Here is a 16,013-nt window from a genome sequence, read left to right on the forward strand (position 1 = left end):
AATGTAACTAGATCACAGGAGACCCAACAATGTTTGAGTTTGTAGCACAGTGCTTGTAACAGCAACCCATTAAGAAACAAGGATTTTAAAAGTCAGCATCCTGGGGGTACTTCTCTCCATAAAAAGTAAGAATTTTAGGTGTTTTTTTTTTTATGTTGTTCTGAAATCATGCCTTTCTGGTACCCTGGCTAACAGCTTGTTAGAATAAAGAATGGCCAATGGTCATGATAGGAAATTAGAAATGGTTAAACTTGAAAATATGAGGCGGGCATTTTCAAGTTTGACTCAGATTGCTGTGTTTTGAATTTTTTAATTATAAATTTTGCTGTTAAAAAAAGAATTCAGGAAGAATGTCTTTTGCATTTATTCCAGTTTGAAACAAATACACAGTGCATCAGTGAAGAAGCTAATACACTCACTGACACTAGAAAAACGCTCATTTATTTTAAGAAGTATTATGTAGTTCACGATTTCCTGTCAGTATTTATCTGCCACCTGGCACTTTTCAACCGTATCTGGCATTTTACTACATTCCAAACCCCTCAACATATATTTCCAACCTCATATTGAGCGTCTCACGAAACTAGTTCGTGACTGCAAATTTACAAAACATCTTAACGATTTCTGGACATTTTCAAGCCAAACTGATAGTGACATATGGTGTATAAGCATTAAAAGCGAGTCTGAAGTAATTTCTTAATACATCAGAGTCTATGTGGCCAGGACCCAGAGCTTTCCAATGTTCTTCACTGTCTTTGCTTTTTGTTTCCCTAAGTCGTCTGAAGTGGACTTCTCTTGCTTGCGCAACCTTTGAAAAGAAGGAATAATTAGAGTACTAAAAGCACATTGTTGGACAACTTTGTGACCTTTGTAAAGTTCTCTGTCAATCAAAACCCAACAACCGCACCAATTGTCATCATTATCATCTCAAAAATAATGCAGTAATGCTGGATAGCCATTTACTTGCCTTGTCTCTTATTTTCGGTAGATCATCGAATGTTAGAATCGATCGCTGTTCTGGTTTGTCTTTTTTCTTTTCTTGTTTGACGTGGACACGCGGAAGTTCAACTGGAAATGGTTTAATCCGCTGACTGACCCAACCGTTTTTCTTCAGTGGTGGTCTGGGCTGCTCGCGCTTTCCTTGGTAACAGGTTTGACGAGGCATTAGTAGCTGAGCTGCCGGGCTCATGACATGCTACAAAACACAAGATAAAATGATTGTATTGGTTGAGTATAATGACCAAACATTCCATTCAGCGCCTTCCTTCCAAAAATTACCCTGTACCAATAAGGACTCGATAAGCGCCCGTAGATCATCTGTGGTTCATGATTTTTTTTAACTGCTCACATCAATCCTGCATTGCAAAAGAACTTGTCTTCTAAGTCATTTTCTCGACTGTTATTTCCATGTAAGGGCACAATCACTTCACACGAGGGGGGGGACTTGAAGCAGTCAACACTGGTTTCACTTAGTTATCCTTAGACTTTCTCAAAGTCCTTCGACAAGTCTAAGTTATCCTCTAATTTGCTTGTTGAACTCCAGTTTGCTTACGGTTAGTTTCACTACGGTTTGCTTGCAGTTAGTTCAACTTGGGTTTGCTTGCGGTTAGTTTCACTACGGTTTGCTTGCAGCTAGTTCAACTCCGATTGCTTGCGGTTAGTTCCACTTCGGTTTGCTTGCAGTTAGTTCAACTTGGGTTTGCTTGCGGTTAGTTTCACTACGGTTTGCTTGTGGTTAGTTCAAGTCTGGTTTGCTTGCGGTTTTATACCTTAAGTTTTTAGTAAGGGCAACGCTATTTTCAAATTAATAACTCATTTCAAATTTGACTCATGACTCATTGACTCGTGAAAACTTTTAAATTAGTCTTGTGGCAAGCGCGAGAAAAGTACGACATTGGACTTTGCACCTGATTGGCTGTGAATACAACCACTTCACTCTGATTGGCTAGAACAACTTGCACGAATTTTGTAAAAAAAACCTGTATGACAAAATTGACGGGATAACGATGTCGTTACAGGTTAAAATTTAAGATATTTATGTACTTGACATACCCTGTCGGACATTACAGGATTCTTGTCGCTCAGATTTGGATTAGAGGAAGACTGCTGCATGCTAATACTGTTAAACTTGAGTCGAATTTTCCCTCGCGTATGAGACATTTCTGGCAAGTCGTTTGTTTTAACACTTTCATCTGGAATGACAGGCTTAGGGCGGCTTTGTGGACGCTTTTTCACCTACAAATAAAAGTTCCTTCAACTCCATTTAAAAACGAAATTCTGAGCCGTGCTCTATATCGCAGCGTTATTTTGTGATAGTGGTTGGGGGGGGGGAGGTGAGAAGGGTAGCTCTTACCTCTGACGTGACACTGAGGGTTGCGTGAGTCACACAATGCTTAGCAGCTTTTCTTGGGTTGTGACTTGCTGTGACAAAGATGAGACTAACGGAGTTGACCCGTCAAACATTAATTTAGAACAATCGATAGTGATAGTGATAGTAAACAGACCAGTGATGTTGACGCATACAGACAATATTTTCTACAGACAAAATAAATTGAAACCAACTGAAGGCAAGAAAAGGTCTTTTTAACCGAAAATTGTATACATGAAAATTTCGAAAAATTGTGTACATGAACTATCGACTCTTCTATACCGTACCTATACACTCTACAGTTCCCATCCCTTGCAGGGCATTATCATAATCAGTATTAATTACAATCAAATCAAACCGTTACCGTCGAGAGCCGCTCAAAATTAAGGATCGAAACTAACAAGTGAAAACTTTGATTGGTTAATTTTGTTCAAGTTGGCGCACTGTAACCAATTTAATTGATATTATTTTATTTAATTGATGGTGTTTCGCCGGATCACAATAGTTTCTGTAGAAACTCATCTTAATTCATTTGCTTCCTGTTTGATTCTTATGCACATCGACCTTACCTTGCCAAAAACTATGTGCAGTGGCTCAGCATACGGGGATTTGTTATCTCCTGCGGCGTGTCTGGCTTTAAGGCTCTCCATGTGCCTCCTCAGCTGGTTCTCTGTCAGCCCTATAACACGGGCCCCTGCTGCATAGTGACCTACAACATGAGGTGCCTGGATGCGTTTGTACTTGGTATGGTAAAAACTGTGTGGAGAAGATTGATATCAGTTAACTTGGAAGAATAAGTTGCATTTTTGTTGTCGAGGGTGTCAATAGAACACCGCAACTCACTTTACCGCATATTAGAAACTACGTGCTCTGCTTGGCGAAAGAGCAACATTACAGTATAATAAAGGCCAATCTCGTCTCGAGGAACCACTTCTCTTTTTGATCTTTTGATCTGCACAAACAAGAACGTAGACTCTGGTCAGGCGCAGTTGGAAAGTCCAAGATTAACGAACTTCAGCTCAATCCGATTGGCTGACAATGAAAAATGGGCAAACTGAGTCGGTGTCGTTGGTGTTATCAAGAGACAAGCGAACTCAGGGTAAGATATTAAATTATCTGGTTTAACCTTTTTTTATGTTATAAAATAAATCACAACTTGAAAGATTTACCACATATGAAGAGAATATAACTAACAGGTTTTACTCACCCGACTATCTCATTTATTGAATGGAGGGCGGATCTCTTCATGAATTGCGTCAAAGCTTCAAATAAAAGATGTTCTCGCTTTCTTTTCTCTCCAACGGTTGCTTGAAAATAAGCGAAATATCAACCGTCAGCCTTCACAATACACAGCGTACACAACATTATGCTTTTCTTAAAAAAAAAATAAGTTTGTCTGGGAAAAGAAGAAGACACGGTAGACATGACTTACACGTTCTCTTGATGCCTTAGCATCAATGTCACTTCAGGGAGTAGTCCAGTCCCTGAACTCTCTTCCGCGCGCCCTATATAGGGGTTGAACCCAGGCGCGCGAAGAGAGAGTCCAGGATAACTTGCATGCGCATGCGCTAGTTTTCCCCGCAAAATTGGGGAAAAAACCATATTTGGCAGCACTTTTGAAAACGCGCGCGCACAGATGACGAGTTCAACTACGCGACCGTGTACTAAAGCAGGGTCACCGGAATAACCTTTAAAAAAGCCAAGCTGCAGTCAATGTCTACTAAAAGCTATCGGCCAAAACACAACTCGCTATCCGTTTACTTTTCCCAGTATTTTGTAGCTTTTTATTGAATGGTTTTGGATGCAATTTAGCAATTTTTCTCGGAATGTCTTTATTCGCGCGCTTGGTCGCGTAGTGGAATTCGTCATTTGAACGAGCATTTTTAACCTAGCGCGCGCGTCCTAAGCAAGTGACGCCACACTCCTCGCTTCTTATTGGTTCGTTCTGAGCATGCGCATGCAAGTTATCCTGGGCTCTCTCTTCGCGCGAAAAAAAGTTATGTGTAAGTGCCAAAAAGTTCATTATAAACCAAACGTTTCGGGCTTAGCCCTTCATCAGTGGAAAATTGGTCGAAAAAACCGAGTCTCCGCTACCCTGGGACCCACTCTGATGACGCCTGGGTTCACCCCCTATAAAGGGCGCGTGGAAGAGAGAGTTCAGGAATTGGACTATTCAGGGAGTAAATGCGATGTGGAGCGTTGCGATTATTTTTTGTTATATTATCTAAAGTGCAAATATACTTTGAATACAGGGTAGACTAGTTATTAAATTCTGAGACTGTGACAGCAAAGACGACCCCACCCGTGACGGTGAGGTTTAAGTTTATATTCTTCCGTCTAAGGGTTAAATTTGGGAAGTTACAGTGCGAAGAAACAAAATTTTTGAAAGGAAAAATTGAAGATCCTTACCAAATCCTTCTAAAAAGCGCTCTGTGTTGGTCATCAAGTTTAGAAACTCGAAGAAGTCGATTTCACCATTTCCTGCAAAGCAAAAGAAACTGACAGGATTATATTAAAGGACGTATTATCTCTGGGTTATCGTCTTCACCGGATATCTGGAAACGGGGCTCTCTATCCCGACAGAGAAATCCATGCATACAGAAGACACTCCGAAGGGACTGTCTACGAGGACAGGCTATGATCTTCGTGAAAAATTACATCAATCTCTTCTGTCAGCTCCCAACAAGAGTGGATAACTACAAGGGTACGATTTAACTCTCTCTTCAAGAGGCAATATCCACAAGAGATTCTTTCTGCAGCAGGTCAAGAGTAATTTATATGAGTGGCTGTTTACAAGGAGGCCATCTACGAAAATTGACGAGCTTAGTCTGATGGTGGCGGCATGCGCCTCGTTGACTATCTACTATCTCATATCCAATGCGCGCTCATGGAATAATTGTTTTAAGTCGATTCTTGCAAGCTCATCCCAAACAGTTTTTTATGCTCCCAGTTATAAGCCCGCCCAAAATCCCTAAGCCGAGGGCTCATAACCGGCATTGTTGGCATATATGAGGTGAAGGACTATCTGGAGACACAATTATCAATTCTACCGCGTTGGCGAGAAATATTCTTTACCGTCTTTATCCATGGCAGACAGTACTTCTTGTAAGTCCTCCTGTGAGAGTTGAATGTCGACAGATTTCAGCGCTAAGTCTAATTCTTCAGCGTCAATCGTACCCCCGCCATTACTGTCAAAGAGGTCAAACACTTCCCTAAATGCTGATGAGAGAACAAGACATATAACTTGACAAACCTAAGCTTGAAGTTTTAACTAATATTAAAACCGTCGGTCAGGAATAGTCATCGTTAGCCAAGTGCTGGCCCAAACTAACTACCGTTTCTTTTAATAATTTAGGTATTAGAGCAGAATTTTTTAAAAAATTTAAATTGGTTTAGACAATTAAGGCGCACATGAGTAATAGTAGCTACCAAAATTGAAACCTAAACGTTTACTGGGTCCGAGGCAAGTAAGAAAAATTGAGTTTATTCTCAGAATACGTACGCAACTCAGGTCACAAAGCATAACTTCAGTCGATCGTATTATATATTTATAAGAGAGCGGCCATTTCAGCCAGTGTAACAATGGCTGATCATGTAAAAAGAGGAAAAAATATGGTGACCACAGTTAAAAAAAATAAAAGGCGTCTTTTTGATAAACTCGTTGTCAGCTGCTATCAACATCGACTCAAGGTCTGTTCCAAGATTTTGTCGAAAGTAATTACGTGCTAGCTTTAGTTTTGGGCTTGCTGTTTTGTTTAGCGGATATCTGTAATTGGTTCTTAAAGCTCGCTCGACGCGTTTCAACTAATCAGAGCAAACGAGTGCTGTTTATTGAGCCAACCGGGTCAGGGAGAAAGCCCAGTCAACAATAGTAACCCTGACTGAACGTGCACGATCCCGTGCCTGGCCGCGCTTGACACCGCGTGCACGATTTTGCTTTGAATTCTGATTGGTTCTTATTAGCGTTTGCTGTAACTAGTGAAATGGGACAACTTTAAGGTAAGATTTTTCGACAGGTTAAAACCAACCACAGAACCTTAAATAGTTAAATATGGAATAGGGTTTTCCACAAGTTGCTCGGCAACTTTTTGGCAACTTTTCAAGATTCGAGCAACTTTTTCCCCTTCGAGCAACTTTTTTCCTCTCGAGCAACTTGTTGCATAATTATGGAACGCTGTCAGAGAAAATAAAATCACCAATTCTTAATGCGTGAGAGAAGTCGTCAGTCAAAAACATAGCACTTTTTTTAATCGCTCCACAGCTATTTTTATCGCAGCCTTTTAGCTGCAGTATCGCCTGACGAGCAACTGTAGCTACAAATGTAAACTCGCGCGCGCAGATGACACGGAATTACAAAAAAAATCCACTGAGCAAATATTAGTTCGTGCAGACGTGGCTTAAGTTATTCTTATACCTTGAACCTGTTCTTCTGTTAAGTGTGGACAGGACGAGCTCGTGCTAGCCTCATCTACGCCGTCATGTAAAACAACTTCATCTCCTGAAGGCACTATACCAAAGACTGGCTCTTCTTGTGAATAATCTGGTGGTGGCATTTCCGGGCTAATATCTCCTTTTTTGCCCAGGGCAAAGGCATTGCGCCGAATTCGCCTCATTTTCTAAAATTTCGTTTCGAGAAACTTTTTAGCAGACTTCATTTGTGATGGCAAGTCAACATGTCCAAGCTCGCTTCACTAAAGAGCCATCAACTCCACTTCGTAATTAATTTGTTTGGTTTGTGACGTCATAAAGCCACGCTACTGACATGTGCTAATATATATTTCTTTTGCTCGCTTGTTACCATAGGCTTGGTAACGTTAGACGCCGTAATTTCTGTAGTTAAATTATTGCAATTTGTCATGAATTGTTCCGAATTGTTATGAGAGAATTCAGTGTTTGATAATAAATTATAACAACACACCCCGGGCCCACGTGAATGACACACTTTAGTTATTTTTAGAAAGCATAAGCGAGCCCCTCCCAGGCGTTTCAGGGAACAAGAGAACATGGGCATAAAATAATTGGGGACAAGGGAACAAAAGGAAAATAAAGCTGTGAACACGGGAACAAAAGCTGTGTTTCGAACAGGGGGTCACAAGATTATGAATACAAGGGAACATGGACCCCCCTCCCCGCCTCCCTGGGAGGTGCTCATATGCGTTGGTTTAAATTCACAAACAATACCCCACTTATTTCTAGTCCATAGGGAGGAGTTGTGGAAGGACAGGTGATGGAGAAGGATGCTGTATGTTTGCTAAAAATTTCGTGAAGAAATCCAGGAGCCTTACACTTTTCACCGTTCTAAAAGAGGGTCCTGAAGGGGGGGTACCAAATCCCATTTCCCAGCCCAAATTTTGCCCAAATCCCATTTCCCAGCCCATTTTTTGTCCAAATCCCATTCCCAGTAGTAAAATTCCCAGTGTATGGAAAACCGGACTTAAGCGTAATATATTTGTTGTTTTGATTGTCCTAAATGTAGTCCACTCCCTGAACTCTCCCTTCGGTGAACCCAGGTACAGGCGTCGTTGAGCGAGTACAGAAATATTGACCTGCATGCGCATTCTCAGAAATCTGGCAGCCCCACCCCCTCCCCCCCCCCCAAAAAGGGGGGAAGCTGAAGAAACCAAACCATAATCGACAGCACCTTTGGAAACGCACGCACAGATGTTAAATTCAAAAATTTAGTACTTGTGGGTTTAATACCTATTCATTACGGAGATTCATTACCGTGGAGACAGAAAGAAACCGGCTGGGTTGGTGTTCGTGGGGGGCTGCTGTCGCATCGACGGTGGACAGGGATGGATGGCGCAGTTTTCTGGCCGGCCTCAAGAGTCCTCATGGGCCCGATGAGGATAAGTAAGTAAGTAAGTATTACGGCTTTAGACAAACGTTATGACAATTTTTCTTGTAGATGTCGCGCTAATTTGTTGCGTAGTTGAATTTTTCATTTTAGCAAACTATTTTTACCCTAGCGCACACGTTGCATGTAAGAAATGCCACACGTCTCTGTGGGTTTTCATTGGTTTGTTTTAAGCATGCACATGCAAGTTATTCTAGACTGTCCCTTCTCGCACCTGGGTCGCAGAAGGAATAGTTCAGGGAATGGACTATCCAAAATCATGTTCTGCTAGTTATATTATCACCAATACTGTTGAGAACATCACTTTTCATTTGTTCGTTTGTCTTGTAGAGGATGATAGAAATTTTCAGTAGCTTTAACTAAAGCTATCAAGTTTTTATCCCTTACTTACCACTACCCTGCAAAACTTACTATCACTTCTTTTAAATATTCCATTTGTGACCATGCTCAGTCATAGCAGTTCCGCTGAGTAACTTAATCACTTACACGAAAATTGATCGACGCTTGATGGACACTCGTGCAGTGTAGTGGTTTCGTTTCAGAGTTAATTTTCAGCGTTTTAACTGTCTATGCCGGACTTTAAGAATATTATAGAGCGCAAAATATGCAGGTTTCGTCATGTACTGACATGCTTCCCATTCCCATTTTTTGTTTCCGAATCCCAGTCCCAGTTACCTAAATCCCATTTTCCCAGTGAAAATAAACGCAAATCCCAGTCAAAATAGGCAAATCCCAGTTCCCATTTTACCCCTTCAGGACCCTCCTAAAACAGAAAGTTGGAGGAATATAAAAACGTACGAGGAAAAGTGATAAGCTGATTTAGTATATTACAAATAAGTTGATACTCAAACTTGGGTGAACACATTTTAAGTTTTCTGATTGGTTAAACGACCTCAAATTATTAGCTAGTATTCAAGGCGTGACCATATTTGGTCAAATGATGCGTCGATATGACGAACTGCGATAAATTGAAAATTTGCAACTCCAATTGTAAACATGTTCATTTCAATTAACTTCAGTTTCATGAACTCCAAAATAGCCTGTTTCAAGCTCTCAGTTTGCGGGGAAGAGCGTAAAAAGCGGACGAGCGCGAAAAAGACGAGCGGGGAAGAAGGCGAGCAAGGGATGGAGGGCCTACAAGCAAACTAGGCAGCTGCGATCAGCCGTTCTCTTTTCCAACGGGAAGGGGGTAAGTAGGTCAAGTATAGAGGGAGGTCATGAAATCAATATATAAGCAAACAATATTTAACTAGCCATCTACTGTCTTAAAATTTTTGTTTGGCATTACATCTACACTCCTAAAAATGGTAGCAAAGGGGGGGGGGGGGTGGGTGGGTCGTGATCCTGTTTCACGCAGGTAAGATAAGATAACTTTATTTATACACGGTTTTTTCATCAGTCAATTAAGTTACTGGACTATCTACCTATCTAACTAGCTAAACAACAAGAAAAGAAAAGTCTGCTTTTCATGGAGGCCGTGTCTGAAATTTACTTAAAATTTAGATATTACTTTAAACTGTGCCGACTTAATTTAGATTTGAAATCGGCCAGTGAAGATGCTTGTCTTAAGTCTATAGGTAAGTTGTTCCACAACTGAGCTCCGCTGTACGAAAAACTTTTCTTGAGATAATCAGTTCGAGGTTGTGGAAGAACTAATTTGTTTTCGGTATTCCTTAAACGATAAGCACTAACATCGTCACGATATACGAATCTTGATCTCAGATAATCAGGAGTCATACCATGTAATGTTTTATACATTACATGGTATGTTCCAATCTTTGATAATAGAGTCTTCGCCACCCCAGTGTCCGGAACAAATCATCTAAATTACTATCATAGCTCGCAGACATTAGGGTACGAGCTGCGCGGTTTTGAAGCCTTTGCAGTTTTTCAGAAAGGCCCTTGGCCCACAAAATTTTAAACCGTTTTACGTGTCACGTATACTTGAAACGGCAGATTAAGTCAAAAATTCACGAATCACTTGTCTTTTCTAGCTATTTCCACCCATCACGGTCTAATTTTTGCTTATCACGCGTCACGCATTTACTTGATTTCTAAACCCTTTGGCTTTGGGTTTTCGACCTACACGGGTTTTACCAACAGCCCCTACATTTTGTTACAATGTATGCGCAAGGTCACTAAGGCGGTTAGGGCTTTCCACAAGTTGATAGAAATTTCCCCAAAAAAGTGCTCAAAAGGTGCTCTAACTAGTAATAGTTCTCACTATAAAGCTGCCCCCGCCTTTTTATAATTTGTTTTTTGTCGCCTTTAATTATTAATGCCGATGGACTGCACAATTAGGCTTCTTTTTTACTGTGTCATGCGGAATTTCTTGTTGTGTGACACCGTTGCGTCCTAAAAATATTCACAAGTTCAAGTCGAATTATATTACCTAGCGCGCGGAAATAACACCTAGCGGAAATAACACATAACACATTATTCGTGATGACAACACACAAGCTTATTCCCGGGCTTATAACATTCAAAATAAACTTACAATAATTTCCAGGCCAAAAAGCCTAAAAAATTCCACGAGTAACAAAATATGGCACATTCAAAGATTCGAGAAAACAACTCACTCTTTGGATCAAATAATCTGACAGTTTGTTAGCGAAACGAATTACGTTGTACCTTGTACTACATGACAAAGTTCACGCGTTTGTTTATTACTCGTTGTAACTTGTAAGATGTATACGATACAACAAACCTCCGAAAGCAAACCTTACAAATGTAACGCTTGGAACATAGGTAGCCGGCACGTAGCCAAGAACACGAAACCAATTGCTCGAAATCTTTCGACGTATTACTAACATTTGCTTCAAATATCACTTAACACAACCAAAGCAGAGAAACCGCTCAAACAAATCTGTGAACACGCGTAGGCCAAAACCGGAAAACAAAACGCTGCTAGCAGATGGCGAAGCTCGAAACGCGAAGGTGACCAAACGCGACCTCGTGGTTGCAAGTACCCGACACCACCGTGCGCGCTTGCTAAAATATTACCCGTCACGACCGTGCGCGCCTAGTTTTGTCAAATCGAGAACGCTTCGCCCATTACAAACACATTTCTTACTTTTTCAACAAATATTCTTTGTCCTTGTATGTATACACGCGGGGAGTCCTAGGGTGCCTCCTCGGGTTTTGGCCTCTGGGCCAAAACCCTGCGGGGGCAAAAATCCAAAAAAGTTGCTCTCGAGCAACTTGTTACATTTTGAGCCAATTTCCAGATCGACGATCTCCGAAGATTATCCGCCATACGAACGTTTCCTAAGACGTTTCCTAAGATATACGAAGTTTGCCAATGATTTTCGTGGAACTTCTGAAGACGTCTCAACTTTCGGCTCATTCTGCATTAAAACATTACAAAACTCGTCAGCAAACATGACGTAATCAAAATCTTCACGATTTTTCTCAGATAAAAAATCCTTAAATTGTATAAAACTGCTCAGAAATCTTATCCTCAAAGGGAAATTTAATAGCATATATTTAGAGAAATTTTCTTGAATAGAAGCAGCGTTTTGGAATTTTTTGGAGGAACTTTTATTGATTTAGAGCAACTTTTGAGCAACTTTTTGAGAAATTTGGGCAACTTGTGGAAAGCCCTAACCATACGCAACAACACCCCTGGTTTCCCTGTGGCACAATATTTCAACTCTTATGTACCGGCAACAACATCAAACGCAAAAAGGTTGAAATGAGACTGATATTTAGTTTGGGAACCGTGCAACCTGCTGGAATCATGATCAATTTCAGCTACATTTGAACTGTGCGATGAAGGGTAAAACACCCGAAACGTCTGTGATCAAAGTTACAGTTTTGACACTTTCCAACATTTGTTATAAAGTATCAGTGCTAACATTCTCGTTAGGACTCTCTCTCTTCGCGCGCCTGGGTCCAACCCCTAATTCAGTATAAAGGGCGCGCGGAAGAAAGATAAGAGTTCAGGGACTGGACTAGGATAAGTAAAGGTCGAAATAGGCGTACAGTTAAAAGTCGTCGTAGAGAATACAGAAATACGTTTTTAAAAATTTGTAGCAGATACTGTCCAGTCTCAGAAGAATTCAGTCAAGTAAAGAATTAACACTTGATAGCACGAAGAAAAGGCCATAATGCCCACGCATAATCTACCCAACATATTACCCTGGGGGTCTCCCTGGGGCTGAATCACGTGACTTGAACCACATGATCAGTTTTGGCGCCACTTTCTAAGCGTCGCTTGGCACGGTGAATTCTCTTTGCACGAGTTGTGTGTAGATTTCCAGGTCCGTAAATCTTAAAAACGTTTTGCAAAGATGCCTCTTGTAGTTCAAGAAAGCGACTACGAAAAGCAGCGACGTATTAGGATTGCAGAAAACCAAGCTATGATTGCCAGTCTTTTCCCTAAAGATCTCCTGCCTTCTTCTCCGAAACGCTCTCCGAAGCCCTCGAATAGTGACCACCAAGTGAAGCGAAGCAGCGAGCGAAGGCGATCGGAAATTTTGGTGCCAAGAAGACACCTTCCGAAACGCAAGTGTAGAACCATTGTCAGCATACACGATTCAGAAAACGAGGGTGCAGAAGAGGAAGACGTGGAAGAAAATGATCGTTCACCAAATGCCCTTGTAATCAAGTTATGGAACTGGCCCTCGCGCAAACGCCGAATGCAAAGCTCATCTGGCAGCGATGACTCAGACGACTCGCCGAAAAGAAAACGACGCGCCCCAAACCGCCCACCCAAGTTACCGGTGGAAATCACTGAAGAAGACTTGATCCTGGTGGCAGAGCGAGTAGCCGACAAGAATTATGATGCAGTGAACGGTACATCGTGTCACCAATGCCGTCAGAAGACAGACGATCTGAAGACAGCGTGTCGGAGCAACAGCTGTGTTGGAATACGAGGACAATTTTGTGGACCTTGCCTGAGAAATCGGTACGGAGAGGATGCCAAGCAGGCTCTGATGGACCCTGAATGGCACTGCCCACCGTGCCGAGGAATCTGCAATTGCAGCTTTTGTATGAAGAAGAGAGGTCGCCGATGCACGGGAATCATGATCCATTTAGCTAAGGAACGTGGATATAACGATGTCAAGTCTTTCTTAGGTGATTGACATTAACATATTAAGCTGAACATTCGCTTAACAGTGTTGTGGTTTTAAGATTTTTATAGCAAAATAGGTATTAATTATTATCCCTTTTTTGGTTTCATAGCATAAAATTAATTCTTGCCAGAAAATATGTACTAACCACATTAATTTTACTTTTTAAGAGAATTTATTTTGTAATCAGAGTTGCATTCTTTAGTATTTTAATTTTGTAATAATAAAATTGTATTTAATCAAAACAAGCTATCAGTTGTGGAGAGGTGGTTTCTACCAGGGGTACGAGTTGTTCCAAGTCACTGGTCTATGGGTGTGGTGCCGATCTGCTAAGGCAAGGTTTGTTCAGTATAGTTTTTGATGAGGCTGTGCGAATTTAGAGACTTGAGGGGTTGTTGGCATATGCACCATCTCCTGCTTAATTTGCCCAATTTGTGTTACATGTAACTGCCAAAACAAGGGCAAAGGAATCAGTCACCAGTAATCACAAAGAAACCTACATGCAGCAGGCTCTGCTTCCACCTACAAGTTACACTCTCATAATTTGTACCAAATTTGGGGGGCACCCTGAAAAAACACCCTCGACAGCCAAGGTCGGGGAAACAGTATCAACCAACAAAAATGCAGGAAGAATCAATTTATTGTTTGTGTATGTACAAGGGTTTGGAAAGTTGATTTGGAAACATTATTTTGAATATGTCTGAACATAATTTCAGAAAAAAGCAAAATAATACAGGAGTGGTACTTACGGATTTTTTTTTGAGTTACATTCTGGCAGATGGTGGGATTGAAATATGTTTTGATTTACAAGGTAATGCAGTGTTTTTGTATGCACACCAGATCACGTTCAGCTGATTTTGCAACCCTATACTAGATTAGACACCGAAAATCACTACCCTATCCCAGACTTGCATTTTTTACAACTGTAACACTATCAGTGTTTTAATGGAAAACCATCTGTCAACAACGATGCCGTGATGATTTTATTTACGTTTAGGAAATCCTCTTTCTCTTTTGAGTTTCTATTTCTATTCTGGACTAAATTTGTCATACAACCGATCAGTTTCCCTGCAAATACCACCCTTTTCTAGACCAAAATTCTCACATTTCTATACCCTATCCCAGACTAAACTGCTTGAAAACCATGCCCTTCACAGTGGCACATACCTATATAGCTCATATATGGGAGTGCCCCCCCCCCCCCCCTCTTTATGCAGGGCATAAAGATGGATGTGAAAAGGCTATTTTCAGACTGAATCTTTTTTCCCTAATATAAACACAATAAATATATCAGGATGTCTACTTTTGTACTGAAAAAATAGTTTTGTCCCAAGAAATGTCTTTTATTTGCATAATATTTAAGTATTCGTGCTGAAAACCTTATTTTAGGGATGCTGATAATATATTTATGTACATACATGCATAGTTTGATTTATACAAATTGCACTTCTAAAACAAAGTGCATGTTTTCAGATCTTTTCATCTTGTTAATTTTTGTTTATGTCAGTTATGTTATTGTTCATGATAAATCTTTGCCTTGACAGGATTTTCACGAATAATATATGGAATTGCAAGCAAGGCACCAGTCAAAAAGCCATCAAAATAAGTACATCCATTGGACTCACGGTTTTGCTGTTAGAAACCGTGTCACACTCAAGTAAAATAGATGATGCCAAACCACAGAAGGATCAAGTTAAAGGGGGGGGGGGGGGGGGGGGGGGACTAGGAGATCATTTGAGTTCAGCCAAGCCAAAAGGAGCAGGCCAGTATGCAATCTAGCATGGCTTACTCGTGTGTTCTGTATCATATGCAAGAACCTGGTGGCGTATGAAGAGTTTGCCTCAGTAGTCATCCACCACATGCCACACACGTATTCAAAAGAAATGAAGCAGAAGCCTCAGCCCTTACAACATTGTATGGCCTCTACTGAACCTGAATCAGGCACAATTGGGGCCTTAAAAGCAGAACATGAGCATGTAAACAACCAAAGTTGAACCACACCCACCCTGCGAGAAGAGCCCTTTCTTTTCCACTAATTTACTTGTCAAGCATACGGTATTTACTTGAGTGAGTATACTTTTTTACCCTTTTGGTTTTTTTTTTTCCGCGGAAAACCCACCAATAAGCACCGCCCACTAATAACCGCCACCCTCGAATAAGCACCGCATTTGGGACAAAAAAGCTACATGGTGATCTGATTAAGCTACATGGTGATCTGTCTCACATGGAGTGTTCCACTCTTTTACAGATTATCCTTATGGCTTTGCTTGTTTGTGTATACTATTTAAGACTTAGATTTAATTACCATTAAATTGTAATACGGTAAATAAATAAAAAAGTTAATAAGCACCCCCTTCAAATAAGCGCTGCAGTCCCGATGCAGCGCTTATTTGAAGAATTTCGATTAACTTAAAATGGCACTACAAAGCAACTCTAAAACAAGCTTGACCATTTTCTTTGCATCAAAAGCGATGCTTTGCAGTTATGAGTGATTGTCTTATCGCTCTCCCATTAGTTTTATTATTCAACACTCTTACAATATGTAGTTCTGTAAAAAAAATAATTAATGTTGTGCAGGTCGCAAACTTTGCCAGGACAGCTAGCGCCACTTCCTTCTCAGCAAGAGACAAATACTGACAATCAAAAGACCCTATTTCCAATAACTGTAAAAGATAAGATTCTTTGTGGCGTCCAAATTTTAAATAAGCGCTGC

General features: G+C 40.8%; 2 protein-coding genes across 2 annotated transcripts; one reads left to right on the top strand and one right to left on the bottom strand.

The window, feature by feature from the left end:
• Positions 1 to 348: 348 nt before the first annotated feature.
• LOC144630380 (uncharacterized) lies at positions 349 to 7,093 on the bottom strand. The gene is made up of 8 exons (XM_078488745.1): positions 6,783 to 7,093; positions 5,444 to 5,587; positions 4,778 to 4,849; positions 3,576 to 3,675; positions 2,938 to 3,124; positions 2,053 to 2,235; positions 968 to 1,195; positions 349 to 808 (listed from the first exon to the last, which is right to left on the bottom strand). Exons 1-8 carry the CDS (start codon positions 6,979 to 6,981, stop codon positions 635 to 637), a joined length of 1,287 nt encoding a protein of 428 aa, XP_078344871.1. The 5' UTR covers positions 6,982 to 7,093; the 3' UTR covers positions 349 to 634.
• A 4,802-nt stretch (positions 7,094 to 11,895) lies between these two features.
• LOC144630061 (cell division cycle-associated protein 7-like) lies at positions 11,896 to 13,548 on the top strand. The gene has a single exon (XM_078488341.1). It carries the CDS (start codon positions 12,518 to 12,520, stop codon positions 13,310 to 13,312), a length of 795 nt encoding a protein of 264 aa, XP_078344467.1. The 5' UTR covers positions 11,896 to 12,517; the 3' UTR covers positions 13,313 to 13,548.
• Positions 13,549 to 16,013: the final 2,465 nt, after the last annotated feature.

The sequence above is a fragment of the Oculina patagonica genome, chromosome 11 (genome assembly GCF_052425735.1).
Source record: "Oculina patagonica isolate OP01 chromosome 11, crgOcupat, whole genome shotgun sequence".
Lineage (NCBI taxonomy): Eukaryota > Metazoa > Cnidaria > Anthozoa > Scleractinia > Oculinidae > Oculina > Oculina patagonica.